This window comes from Clytia hemisphaerica, unplaced genomic scaffold (assembly GCF_902728285.1).
Source record: "Clytia hemisphaerica strain Z4C2 unplaced genomic scaffold, Clytia hemisphaerica genome assembly, whole genome shotgun sequence".
Taxonomy (NCBI): Eukaryota; Metazoa; Cnidaria; class Hydrozoa; order Leptothecata; family Clytiidae; genus Clytia; species Clytia hemisphaerica.
This window is the reverse complement of record NW_027103260.1, coordinates 184,209-198,863: the sequence shown is the minus strand read 5'-3', so window position 1 is coordinate 198,863 and position 14,655 is coordinate 184,209. Positions and strand designations below refer to the sequence as shown.

The 14,655-nt window shown below is 36.8% G+C and overlaps 1 protein-coding gene and 1 long non-coding RNA gene across 2 annotated transcripts; both read right to left on the bottom strand.

Moving 5' to 3' along the window:
* Positions 1–1,211: 1,211 nt before the first annotated feature.
* LOC136799082 (uncharacterized) lies at positions 1,212–11,977 on the bottom strand. The gene is made up of 11 exons (XM_067055768.1): positions 11,613–11,977; positions 10,991–11,111; positions 8,379–8,547; positions 7,776–7,889; positions 6,640–7,266; positions 6,086–6,216; positions 5,761–5,813; positions 5,214–5,374; positions 3,145–3,453; positions 2,315–2,614; positions 1,212–1,555 (listed from the first exon to the last, which is right to left on the bottom strand). The coding sequence occupies exons 1-11, from the start codon at positions 11,975–11,977 to the stop codon at positions 1,212–1,214; spliced, it is 2,694 nt and encodes an 897-aa protein (XP_066911869.1).
* Positions 11,977–14,623, bottom strand: LOC136798931 (uncharacterized). Its single transcript, XR_010845458.1, has 4 exons — positions 14,587–14,623; positions 13,785–14,035; positions 12,923–13,013; positions 11,977–12,000 (listed from the first exon to the last, which is right to left on the bottom strand). It is a non-coding gene; the product is annotated as an uncharacterized lncRNA (long non-coding RNA).
* Between the last annotated feature and the right edge of the window lie 32 nt (positions 14,624–14,655).

Here is a 14,655-nt window from a genome sequence, read left to right as displayed (position 1 = left end):
GGCGCACACCCTTGAAAGAGTTTCTGTTAAATACAGAAACGTGTAAACCCGGGGTCCGAAAACGTCTAACGTCTGCATATAATAAAGAGCCCAACCACAGACCTCAACAAGAACTACAGCTAATAGACAAAAGCCTATAAAAGACCATGGATAAGTGCAACACAATCACCTCAAATTCAAGATTTTCAACCATACACATTGGCTTATGAGCTGGCGTTTGAAAGGTACTCGGTACATCCCAACTCCCTAGGTTACATTGACCTCCATTGCAAATCCTAACCATCAACGTATAGTTCACATAGTAACGATTCAACTGCATTTCTTTCGTTACTGGTTTTGCTACACGTGGAGTTGGTCCAACATTCGAACATTCAATAAGTCTATCTGCTTGATTCCAATACTCAATCGTTGCATTTGTGTGAGATATCTCTAACTGTAAAACATTTTCTTCACTCTCGAACTGAAGATTAACAACGTATCTTGTTACGAACATGTTTTCGTGAGCACTTTCGTTACCAGCAAGAGTGAGCTCGATAGTTGGACTTTGATCGTTTTCCTCAGAAAGATCCTTACTTTCGATGAACAGGGAAAAGATAGGTATGTCTATGAAAAATTCAAAAAAATTGTTAAGTGATTGTGCTTATGTCAACTTGGAGATGAAGGAAAAGGAGTATGTGCGCTATTTTTTTGGAAGCTCTTCCAAATTCCCTAATACTATAACCCCTTTCCCTATCGTAGCTTCGTGTAATGCCGATATACCTTGTCTAATTCCGTCATGGCAACTATCTGGTCTTTAAAATGTTTATAGATAAGCCTTCTGAATAAGCTGTTTAAAAAATTACGCTAACTACTTGTAACTACTTTGCAGACCAGATAGTTACTATGGCGGAATTAGACAAGGTATGTCGATATTATACGAAGCTACGGTAATTGAGATACGCGAGTCTTTTCCTCCAAATTTTGAAAAAAAGGAACTCACAAGATTCGATCCACAAGACATCATCCACATCAGTAGCGTAGCCAAGAGGGGCGCAAAATTTGTGTAGGAGAGAAGATTTTTATGATACTGTAATTATCTATTTATGGTATCAAAAGATAATTATAATGACATAAAAATCTTCTCTCCTACATAAATTTTGCGTCCCTCTTGGCTACGCTACTGCACATAGTCAGAGAAAAAGAGAAAGAACGTGACTTGAGAAGATAAAATATCATAAAATTTGCTTACCGGCCTGTGGCGACAAATAACAATAGTCTTCAGTTGGCGCATCTCCATACTGGTTTGTGGCACCTAAAGAAACATTGTAGACCACAAATCCAACATCATCATATTCAAGAGAAAAACTTGTTGCGTCAGTCACGTTAATTTCATTAGCATTAATATCAAACCATGTCCATTGTTCATCTATTGGTGATCGAAAATTGATGAAGAAATTTGGTCGGTCTAAATCGTTGTAGATTTCTTTATCGTCTGGATAAGGTGAGATTGCAATTTCGAAAGTTCCGGTTTCTTTGTTGTAGGTGAGATTTTGGAGACTGGGAGAGAAGTCAGGTGCTGTAAGAAATCACGCGTTGTTTTTAGTTGTTTTCGGAAAAGTAAGAAGTTTTATAACCACTAACTAGCTAATAGCCAGGGCTGTTGTGCGCCCGTTCCTACGTGTTCCGGGATAAAAATTCCCCTTGTCGGGAGTAATAATGCAGTAGCATTCTCAGGGGTGTCGGTAAATTTGTGTAGGAGAGCAGATCATTATGACAAATAATTATCTATTTATAACACTAAGATACTAATAATAACACTAACAATAAGAAAATTACTTCGTAACAAAATTGTGCTCTCCTACAAAATTTTCCAACACCCCTGAGAACGTAAGGTTTAGCCATTTTGATTCGAAAACAAGAAGTATCTAACTAAAAGTTTCATTGCACACAATACTTAAACCTAACGAGGTAAACCTTAATGCTTTGTTTGACTGAAAGCCTACGTCATGTCATTGCGAAAAAACAGAAAGGACTCCTAGAAATACACGTTTTTTTATAAGAGCAAACTATAAGAACATAAGGCTTCGAAAGCCAAAATATTAAGAACAAGTTAAAAACATTTTAAAGGCTTTGCGGACTCTAAAACATCCGATTTCTTAGGAAAATGGACAGAAAATACTCACAAATGGTGAAAATAAGAACATGTTAAGAACATTTTTAGGCTTAAAACTCAAAAGGTTAAAAACGTCCGAAGACTTTGGATGTTTTCGATGTTCTTGTAAAAAAACGTGTAAATTATAAATAACAAGTCATCTCATGGGGAAAACCACCACACCTGATGAATTTGTGCGAAAGTTGACAATAGCTGGTGTTCCTTTACTGACTTCGTTCACAGCGTACAAATATAAAGAATATCTCGTGTATGACTTCAAAGTATCGATCACTACTGTGTTGTTAGCATTTTCCACGTACTCAAACGTTTGAACGTTTGAAGAGTTCAAAGTTTCTTCGATTAACAGTCGAAAAAGACGAAAGTTTGCACACATTATGTCCTCGGGATATTTCTGCCATGCAATACTCATAGCTGATTGGTTGAGCTGGCGGAACTCCGTTATATTTGTCGGGTAGACGTTCCCTAAAACGAAAAACGAATACTTTTAAAAATAATTTCATTCGGTAAACTGGCTTTTATAAAAATAAGTATATTTCGACGACAGTAGTGCAGTGGTAGAGCATCCGGCTACGGTGCGCAAGGTTGTGGGTTCAACCCCCGGCCGAATCATACCAAAAATTCCCAAAATGGTACTTGATGCCTCTCTGCTTGATGCTCAGCAATTAAGAGTATGATCAAGGGTAAGTCGAGCAATTCAGGGAGAAAATGTGGTGGCCTTTCCTATCTTCGGGTAGATAGCTATTGAAAGAGGAGCCTTCAGGTAGCCTCCGACTGAGGTCACAGACTTTCTTACTTATACAGTTGACGCTCTCTAATTCGATCTTCAAGGGGAATTGGATTTTCATCAAGTAATGGAGCTTATCGAATAAGGGAGCGTCGTTTACGAGAATTTCTTGTTGAAGGGGACTTTAAATTTCATCGAATAAGAGCCTATCGAATGGTCGCCGAATTAGAGAGCGTAACAGTAACAGTTTTATTGTTTGGGGTCTCACCTGATTCTCCACCTTGAAAAGTGACTTTTGAACTTGATGGACCAAATCCAAAATGTGTCATTCTTCGTACCCAAAAACTAACTTCAACTTTACAAAGATAAACACTTTGTAGATGAAAGATTTCTGTGCTTCCAACCAAAACTTGCTCCTCGAAAGCATTTTCATCTAAATCTTCATTACGTGCAATTATGAAGTAACCTTTTTCGTACTGATGGTTGAGAGTAGGTCCATCAAGAATTTGGATGACGTAACTCGGTTTGGGATCTTCGGTGTAAGTAACCTCGAAATTGAACCTCGTATTGTAGGGCACTGAAAACAGATAGCGAGGAAAATTCTTACCCACATTCAAAGGTCCTTCTTCAGGGACAGACAAGTGTTATAATCACAGAAAGACATGGAAGTACATCTCCGTGTATTTAAGGCCTTTGAGCACTAGTCTATTAATGTAAACCTCGAGCATTGGATGTTTTAAAAATGGACAGTTGAAAATATTTCCCTTCATTTAGACACTGTGCAAGCATGTACAATTAAATTATTAGTGTTAATACAGTGGAGTCCCCATAACTCGACAATGCAATTAAAATGTCTCCTTAAATCGAACAAGGTATCTGGCATCTTCAGTGATCCTGTCTATAACACAATCAAACCTACATTCCCTTGCGTGTTTGAACTTTGGATATTACACCTACACGGTATCACTGAAATCTAAAAGGAAGACTGGAACGTATATCGTTATAGCATTTCTGTTAAAAGTGAAATCAGCCTGTGTTTTAAAATTGTCGATATTAAAAAAAAAAGATTTCATTGTTAAGCCTGAGCTATGGAAATTGACGTTTTCAATAAAAGTTCATTCCAGGCATTATTTTAGAGTTCGGTGATCACTTGCAATGAGATACAGGCGAAATACTAGATAGAGAAAAATGTTTCCCAGGCAAAAGAAAGCTGTGTCTTGAAATTTGCTCCACATTTCGTATGGTGAAGTGAATCTAAGGATCTCCTTGCTTTTGCATGACGAAAGAGAGTTTAAACACGTTCGGAAATATACGTTTTCTTCTCCCCAAACCAGCATAACGCTCATTATTAGGCGTACAAACCTTTAGCGAACAGAAACTTTCGTAAGGTCAAAAAATCGCGAAATTTACGACATTATTACGAAATTATTATCCATATAGCGGTCATTAAGTAAGGCATTAAAGATTCGAACGGCGGGCGGTATTGAAAGGTTCTATGACTCAAATAGTCATACCCGCGCTGAGAAAACTAAGGCGTCGTGCTTCAGAGGGCTGAAATATCATTAACCGCCCTGGTTATAGGGCGATAACGTCATTTGCGGCCCGCTCGGAACTTTATTGAAGTCGTTGCATTGAAGCGGTGAGACTAAACCGACGTCAGAAAAAAAAACACTTTTTGGTCATTTGCGGCCCGCTCGCAAGGGTACTCAAAACTTGTTGGAGTCATTGCATTGAAGCGAAAAGACTTGGCTGACGCTAGAAAAAAACGTTGTTTGAATTTCCGATATGGATAATAATAGTAATAGCGTTAAGCTTTCGTTCGTTGTTGTCATTAATTCTGCCCTTGCAGTTTGATTATTAGCCCTCTAGTGCCATTTGCGCCCTCCGCTTCGCGTCGGGCCCAAATGACACTCTCGGGCTAATAATCAAACTGTGCGGGCAGAAAATAACAACAACGACCTCAAACTGAACGCTATATATTTACGACATTACGAAAAATCTTTTTTCGCCAGCATAAACTTTGGCGAATCGAGACATAAAAATGAACATTTTCAGACGAAAAGAAAGGCTTATAGAGACAAATACCTCTTGAATCGGGTTGATGAACTTTTGTCTTTTGACTTATGAGGCTTTAACAGGCTAAAAAGTGCCATAAATCTTTCGCGAATGGTCCTTTCAAGAATTTTCAAAGACATTTATTTTCGCGAAAAGGACTAAAATTCGCGAAAGTTTCTGCTCGCGAAAGTTTGTACGCCTAAAGTAGATTCAATGGATCATTATTGTAATTAAGTCTTATGGAATATTAATAAACCTAAGAAGAAAATGTTGGCAACTCACAGGTTGATTTGGTCGTTTGTGTGGAGAGCAGGACAGTGTAATGTCGCATCTGAAACACGTGGTCTTGTGACGATTCGTAGAGAATTGATGCAGGCTCTCTGCCCAAAAAATATCTAAAGTGGAGCTCAACGGATACCTTGGTTTTCTCTGATTCATACAAGCTATAGGTGGGAAGGAAGAAATAAAAGAAGACGTGAAAATAAAAAGTAAAAAAGCAACTTCAAAAATATGCATCTTGTAGGTTCGAAATTCAAAACATGAACAAGAATGACACAAGTGATGTAAAAACGTCAAATTTTCGATTCTTTGCTAAATCATCAATAAGACAAATAATTTTTTTTTCAATCTAAAAACAAGCTTCAATCTAGAAACAAGCTTTAAAGCTTTTTGGATATATTTTTGGAGTTGCTTTTCTACTTTTTGTACTGAAAATATCTGCTGGTAAAGGATTCTGGTGAAAATGTGTTTTGTAAAAAAGATTTTATCTCGCCTGTGAAATATAATATCGGAAATTTAAAACGTAAGTACTAATTAGTGTTAGGCTTACCTGAAAGTGCTGGCAGACGATGGCAAGAGTGGTGTTCCATACAAATCACTTAACTGGAAGAAAATAGAAAAGTTAAAGAATGTTGCTTGTCCTGGTGACAAAGACAAAGAACCCTTTCCCAACATAAACCAAAAGCTGATGAGAAATCCAGGCTGGGAGCAACTAGAGACTTTTTGAATGAATGGGGATTATGGAAATCATCTCCCTATTTCATAAATTGATAAACATATGTGTCTAGGTGTTTGTGAAAATGAATAAAAGTGTCTTTAATGTACACAAGTTGATTCAGCTAGGAGAATCTAACCACGACAAAGAAATCTCTTACAGCTTCTATGACGATCTTTGAAATAGCTTGCTGTTTGAAGTTGCGATCATCGAGCAAGTCGTTGTGCCATGTGACATTGTGACAGATCACTTCCACCGTAATTGTTGGTAATTTCATTTGAAAAGCAAGATCTGAAGAAAAAAAATTAAAAAAGTTCACTTCAACAAATACAAAAATTTCTTTCTTAGGAAAACAAGCTTTTTTCATATACCTTATCGGCCTTTTTTACGCCGGCCCTAATTTAATACCGGCCCTTATTACGCCACGAGCCCAAAAATAACGCCAAAAAGGGCCGATAAGGTAAGTAAGTATATTCATCTGGTTGCCTTCGGCGGAGCCGGAAGTCATGGAGTCAATCCCCTTTTCTATTTGCACTAAAAACAATTTTAAAAGATTACGGGGCTCGATTTCTCGACAAAAATCTAGGAACAATTTAAAAACACGAACTGTCAAAAATACTAATTTTAAGCCCATTTTAATCAATAAGTGAATAAAGTAAGCATATTAGAAAAACAATTTAAAAATCACAAAATAAGTAAGAACGACCGACTTACGAAATCGGAAGAACGTATAATATATTTCATATTTTGAAAATATATATTCTCTCCAAGGGAACAAGTAGGTAACTTCGTCAAAACAAATGTCTAGATCCTCATCAGCCAGTTGGACTTGAAAATCTTCATGATAACCAGCTTCTTGTAGATTGATCACAGTGTACATTTCATTGTTCAAATAATAAACAACGCGATCTTCGAAAATGAAAAATTCCATGAAGGTCCATACTTCGAAAGGACAGATGAATTCTATTTTGAATGCTTCTTTTGTGTTCAAATTCCAGCTCAAACTACAAATAGTTTGGTTCTGCATATTCCACCAAATACTCAAACGATATCCACCGATGCTAACAATTTGTTGTTCACTGGTACCTAATTTCGTTATTCGAAATACTATTCCTAAACTGAACATTTTCTCCTGACAATCTTCAAGCCTTTCAAAACAAGGTTCCATGGAAAGTTGGTGATCCAATTTTTGATGTTTTGCGTTACACATCGCGAAATCAATAATTCCCTCTTCGATTGACATGTCATTGTTATTAGTGAACAAGTCATACGAGCTCACAGTTCGATTGATAAAATAACCAAGACGACTTGTGCCGTCATACGGAGGGAAGTTATTATGCACTGTAATTAGAAAATAAAAAATATATATGGATTTGAATCATTTGACACGTTTGCATGGTCGTTCCTTAGACAATATTAATGTGACTATGTGATTTCTAATTTCTGAACATTCGTAGCCTATACAAGACGTCACCCACGTTTTTTCTACGCAATTAACGTCAATTCCACTTTGAAGTGGTTTGGAATAACTCGCATCTCTGACCCGCAAAACCGAGGACAAGGACGTAAAAGTGCTGATTCAACGTCGTCCTCAGTCAGTCAGGATGTAGAAAATTCGAATTTTACCGTCTCCGTCGCTGAAAAACACACATGCATAAACTCGGTAATGTCTTGGAGGGGGAGAAAGTGCCTACTTCGTAACATTAAAAAAGAACGAACATTTCAAAAAGAACGACAAGTTGTTCTTTCTTTTGTTGAAAAAAATGCTCTTCAAGCGAATGGTAGGAGTTTTGTTAAATGCTGTCATTGTTGAGCAAGTCAAAAACTAGCAAAATATGTATTACACTTACAAAGTTCTAAGTCGGACCTTCTAATGTAATTTTCCCAAGTTAATTGACATGAAAGTTGCGGTGCTTGGAACGTCTCAAATTTAGCATGACAGTCTGTCTTTGCTGCCGTGTATGCTGAAAACAACAAAGTTGGTAAATCCCGATATATGAAACCGATATAACCATTAGAAGAAACCTCGCATAAGTCAAACGTCTAAATAACTCGAATTATTTGCCAAGCTATTTTACCTTATTGGAACTAATTTTCGCGGGAACTAATATTCGCGGTCGAAAAAAAAAATTTGGAAAAATTGCATTTCGCGGCTTTTAATTTTCGCGGTTTTGCCCTTTTTCGGACAATTTCTTTCATTTTCCTAGCGGTTTTTCAAATTTTTTCGATAAGATTGGAAAAAATTGTATTCAAATTTTTGGAGAAACCACAAAAAACGCTGAAATTAATTCGCGCGAAAATTAGTTCCAAATTGTTCATGACGTCGAACGTTTACTGATGGAGTTAATAAGACTAGAAAGATCCTGGTTTTCTAAATCTTGCTGAAGTAAGGTAGACATTTAGCTTATCTTAAGGATGAAAGATAAAAGTCTTGAGTGTAGATGGAGGCTTACCGTACAGATGAGAACAAGGTTGTGCATTCACTAAGTCATATTTATCATCAAGAGCACTTGCATAATATCGGAAACATGAAAGGAATCCGTTGAAATGGTAAAGCGCAAGCCTTACATATCCGTTAGTATAGCTCTGGACCGTTTTTGGTAAGGTTAGTGTCGAAGCAAGCTATTGGAAGAGGATAATGAAAGTATGTATGAACTTCTTTTATTCAACCCTGAAAATCAGACTATAATTTAGAAAAGTGAAACTATGATAGATAGACAAGCGTTTTGCCTACTGGGGTAAAATTTAGCATTTTTATTTAACTGAAGAGTTGTGAGAAATCCTTCTTAGGGTCGAGAATCATTTAAAACAAGCTAGATGCTGAATGGACCTACCTGATGATGATGAAAGTTAGATAGCAATGCGAGGAGAAAAAAATCAGTCAGAAAATATAGCGTTTAGCGAAAATGCATAACGCAACAAATTCATCATTGATTGTTGATAAGGGAAGAGGGAAGGGTTGTAGGGGAAAAATAAATAGAAAGTTCTGGTCGCATAAATCATTTTTATTGACAATTGAATCATACTTGATGGTGAGCATTGTTATCAATAATGTTTTTGTGTCAAAAACATACAAGGAAAAAAATGTAATGAAAATCTGCAAAAACGGCGATTTCCGGCATTTTCAACCGGAAAAAAAAATTCTCAAAAATCGAACTCGGCCATGTTTTAAGCATTGCGAAAACGCATCTCTCTGCAAAAAAATAGAAAAAACTATGAATGAAAATTCGAGAAAATGTCAAAAATCCGGTTTTTCCGGCATATTTCCGGCATTTTCGGCCGGAAAGAAATGTTTTTCGGGAATCGGGCTCTGTCACATTTTAGGTATTGTCATTTTGCATCAGTGTGCAAAATTTCATAAAAAATATAAAGTACAGCTCGAGAAATTCAAGAAATACTGTCTTTCCGTCGAAAATAGGTTGTTCCGGCGAATTTTAAATAGTTCCGGCTATCTTTTATTGAAAATTGAAACATGCTTGATGGTGGGCATTGCTATTAATAATGTTTTTGAATGAAAAAATAACCAATTATAAGGAAAAAGCCCAATAAAAATCCAGAAAAACGGCGATTTCCGGCATATTTTCGGTGTTTTCAGCCGGAAAAAATTTTTCTCAAAAATCGAACTTGGCCATATTTTAGGCAATATTAATACGCATCTTTAAGCAAAAAATCAGAAAAAATTAATGATGAAATCTCGAGAAAATGCCAAAAAAACAGTTTTTCCGACATATTTCCGGCATTTTCGGCCGGAAAAAAATGTTTTTCGAAAATCGAGCTCCTCACTTTTTAGGTATTGTCATTTTACATCAGTGTGCAAAATTTAATAAAAAAATTTAAAGCACAGCTCGAGAAATTCAAGAAATCCCGTTTTTCCGGCGAAAATCGGCTGTTCCGGCTTCAAAAATCAGTTTTATCGACAATTGAACTATGCTTCATCGTGGACATTGCTATTAATAATGTTTTTGTGTGAAAAAACAACGAAATATAAGGAAAAAGTCCGATGAAAATCTGCAAAAACGGCGATTTCCGGCATATTCCCGGCATTTTCGGCCGGAAAAGAATTTTTCTCAAAAATCGGACTCTGCCATGTTTTGGGCATTGCTAATACGCATCTTTGTGCAAAAAATCTGAAAAAACTAATGATGAAATCTCGAGAAAATGCCAAAAACCGGTTTTTCCGGCATATTTCCGGCATTTTCGGCCGGAAATGATTTTTTTTCGAAAATCGGGCTCCGTCACATTTTGTTGGGCATTACCATTTTGCATCATTGTGCCAAAAATCAAAAAAAACTTATGAGCCAGAGAAAAGCTGGTAACAGACGGACGGACGAACGGACGAACGGACAAAGGTTAATTTATAGGACCAACAGGTAGGTCCAAAAAGAAAAGATCTCGAGGAATTCAGCTAGATATAGCAAGAGTGCAAAATGTCAGCTAAATTCATACCCAGGGGGGATACTAGGGTTGCGAGCTGACGGATAGGTACCACCCGACTTTTGACTATTAGCGGGATTAAAAAGGAAAAAATAGGAAAATTTTGCGATTTTTGCGCTGGGACTAATTTGACCAAATTTTAATCTTCAAAGGAAAAATAGTTGAAACGTACTATTTTGCCGACCCTTCCCTTAGTTGGACTGAATTTTAATTTTCTGTTTTTTCCAACCCTTACAGGGAACTTTCAAGTCCCAAAAAAGGCACCCTTAAGGGCGGCACATACCCGTACCCTTCACTCGCCTAAGTACCCCCCCCCCCCGGAATTCGCAGCACTGTTCCGAAATTTTCGGACTAATAAGGGGTTTATAATCAAAAGATTTACTAAATAAATTATCATTGATTCTACAATTTGTGTAACGTGGGCTCCTTATGCGGGGTGGGGAAAGCGGAAAGCCGCGACCCTTCAATTTTTTTGCAAACATAAATCTTTTTTGAAGTCAGCAGCCTGTTTTCATCCAATTAAGAAGCATTTTAAGGTGTTTAGATAAAGTTGGGCGGCAATTTTCCCAAAAGTTTTACCTCCTCACATCAAACGGTTCGCAGGGGCCCATGGTGATGATGTGGTCCCTACCTTAGAATCGAAAAAGATTTGCAATTGTTGCGTTCCATTCACGACCTCTCCTTTGATAGCAACGGTTGTCCACTGGTCATTCAAAACACGTGCTGATGTGTTCGTCATATCTTCTTGTGTTCTACAAAAACAATTGCCAAACTCAACAAGTCATTCGGTAACACTATATTTAAATGGAAAGTATTGTCAAGGCTTCTTTTCTACGCAGTAATGACTATTCCACTTTGCGACTTTTTCAAATTATTGGAGCCCAGGTTTTCGGGCTCCATACATTCGATCTTTTGACGTCGCTTTAACAAATTAGGAAGAACGTATCCCATTTCCCGATTTCTAATGTAGTGAAGATAAAAAATTCCATTTTTCCATTATTCGGCACATAATTCCCGAAAGGAGCACAAAGATGGCGGGAGACGGGTAAAAATCGGGAAAGTTGATAACACCATCTTCTTGTTCGGGAAATAATTCCTAGATGGAAGTTCTTGCCATTTGATAAAGTGTTGCTGACTGTAAATATTCGACTATGAAAATCAGTTTGTGATTTCCCGACTACAAGAAAAAATTTATGATCTAATTTTTGAGTTAGGCTTTAGGTAGGTACTTCCTAAAAAGAACAGATGCTTACTTGAAAAAAATGAATCCACTTTGAATGGTGACAGTGAAATGCGTGTTGATGTTTGATTCTTCTCTGCCGAATTGAAAGAGGTACTCCTCACCAACCTCACCATGAGAAATTTTAACATCTACAATTACTGTAAACATCGTGTATTCTATTTTGTCTGAAACTGTTTTAATCTTCGGTATATGTGGAGGAGAAGATGATTGTGAAAACTTTTCACCACGATTTTGAAATCCGTAACGATCGGGAATTTTAATCGTTCCAGTATTACTCACTGAATACCAATAAATACCGAAATCTTTCGATGGGTCTGCGTAAATGCTCAAAGCTATTTTCATAATATCAGGTATCGGATAGGACAACTTGTCCATTTCAGTCAACCATGTTAGTGAAGCTATTAAAAATAAATCAATCTTAGTATACAATCTCACACAATGAATAATAAAATAATACTCTAATTGGATTAATTTTCGGGAGATTCAATTTCGTGTTTTTGCGAATTTTTGACTTTTTCGTGAAAATAAAACTCGCGAAATCGCGTGAAATTGATGACTCGCGAAATTAAATCCATGCGAAATTATAAGGATCATATTTTAGGCTCAAAAATGGCGTTTTCCAGGCTTTTTCTCACTGATTTTTGGCTGGTTCACGAAATTGAATCCACGTTAAAATTAACCCTATCAAAGTAACACCATGTAACACCAATTTAACAATAAACAAAAAGGTAGGCTACGTCATATCTTCCTTCGTCTCGAGCATAAAACTCCTACTCTACTAGTAAGGCCTAAAAGCCTGGAGCTGTCTATTGTGTAGACTAACAGAAAGGAGGAACTAGCATAAGTGGGGGGGGGGCGTACGGTTTTTCAGAATTGCGGAAATCGACCCTTTTTTCTTCGGAATTTCGGAATTCAGGCCAAATTCCTTCGGTATTTCGGAATTCTGAAAGTGTTTCGGTATCGGAAATCCATGAAGTTTTGCTTTGAAATTTCGGTATTATAAAGTTTTTATCCCCTTTTTTCGGAATTCATACATGAAAAATCAAATTTGATGAAAAATTAGTCAAAACGAGGAAAAATACCCAAAAAAATCGGTATCGGAATTGCAAGTATTCTTTTATGGAATTGCGGAAATTTTGGCAAAATTATTCGGTATTTCGGAAATCACAAACCCCGTACGCCCCCCCCCCCCCCCCCGCATAAGTATGGGATCTTCTTTCCATTTGAAAATTTTTCACATATTTTCTAATTTGAGAAATGGCTGAATTTAGAAACTAGGGGTATCAATAAAAAGGGAATCAATGCCTTTGTTGTACTTACTTAAAGAAGGACCGTATGTCGTTCCCTTGGTAATAATTTTGTCGACAATAAGGTAGCTTTCCAAACTCGTAGGTAGATAAACCAATACAAGCTAAACATGTAAGGATAAATGTATGTCATTATGTACCCGGGGGGGGGGGGTAATTAGGCAAAAATGGATGATGGGTATGTGCGGACGGTAAGGGTCGGTTTTTTCACCTTTCAAAGTCTCTCTAAGGGTCGGAAAAATCAGAAAGTTTTAAATTAGTCTCTCTAAGGGTCGGTTTTCGGAGGTCCCGTACGCACATACCCCTCATTCGCCAACCCTAGTACCCCCCCCCCGGGATTATGTATTTTCTGAAAAGTCCCTTTTTCAACCCCATGTCCAAATTCTGAAAACTCGTATGATTTGACGTAATCACATCTCTTTTTTCCACTTAAATATTTGTCACTTGTACCATGAACATGCTTGTACATACAGGGTGTCTCGAAAAAAAAGTATCAAGTCGTACCACTTCCATAGAAAGAAAGCTCTTGTGTGTTTCACTAAATTTGCACTGTTTATCAAAGTTTCTCTCTGTGTCATATTAATTGTCACGAGACATCTTTTATGAATAACTTTTACAAAAAACAATTCTCAATAACTTTAATGTCATGAAAATTGTAAAGAAAGTCAATTTTTTAATCATAATGACTCTTATAAAAACAATGATTGTGTTGGTATATATTTTTTTACATTTTGTTAAACACACGCAACAACCTTCTACTCAGAAACTCAGAATCATGTTCGAGCTCGATTTTCGGGACACCCTGTACAGCCTTTTTTCTAAAAAGATAATTTGAAACGAAATATGGTAACAAAAAGGTTAAAAGTTTTTATTACCTGATGTGCACCCGCATAATTTAATTGGCAATTGAAAGTATACTGTGTGTTTTCATCAGATTTTTTCAATTCTTTGATAAATACTGGTCGTGTTATGCCTTTGACGGAGATGATTAAGGTGCCACAGCAACCATGCATAGAAGAGATCAGCAGTTCGTTCCCATTTCGTAGATCGATAGGACGAGTTGTGAAAATCAATGGTGATTTCTTTTCGATTTGTAAAGGAGTGGGGAAAAACGCAAGGTGTTCCGCTAAAATAATTTGAATGTTTTTAGTTTGACATGTGAGCGAAGGTAGAGAGTCTATCACCTTATTTCCCTAACACCCTGCCTGGAAAAGCTTGGGATTCAAAACCCTCAAATTATCAATCGGCAGAATGTTAGTGAGATACAGTGATAGCGTTATCCTAATCTAGTTTGAATCGCAGGTCTCTATGGATTATACTTCTTATACGTAAAAAATATTTTAAGAAACTTTTTTTTGCCAGAGGATGAGATCAAAATGTTTCACGCTTTCGTCGGAATATTAAACCGACTGGCTAGGATCTCTCACAATATAGAACTTAGCTGATTGTTTTCAATTTTGTTCAATTCTTATTCATATGTTTTTTAAACAAAGTATGATCGAAAGTCAAGGTTAGGAACGCACGTTTGGGATCTTTAAACCTCAATGATCAAATAAGAGTGTTAAATTCACACATAATGTTTTTTTAAGGGTTATGTTAAGTTTGACAAGCTTAATCTACGAGTGGGAGTATTAGTTAGACTCTGAAAAAAACACCTTTCTTACAAAATACACTTACTATTAGTTTTCAATTTACCAACCACTTCGAGTCTCATCCAATGCATACCATCTGTCGCTATGACGGCTG

Excerpts from the sequence above, each read along its gene's own strand:
- LOC136799082 (XM_067055768.1), bottom strand. The coding sequence starts at position 11,977 with ATGGACAAGTTGTCCTATCCGATACCTGATATTATGAAAATAGCTTTG. Across the intron at positions 11,112-11,612 it reads AGTGGATTCATTTTTTTCAA|AACACAAGAAGATATGACGA; the intron begins GTAAGCATCTGT and ends TTGTTTTTGTAG. Across the intron at positions 8,548-10,990 it reads AAATCTTTTTCGATTCTAAG|CTTGCTTCGACACTAACCTT; the intron begins GTAGGGACCACA and ends CTCTTCCAATAG.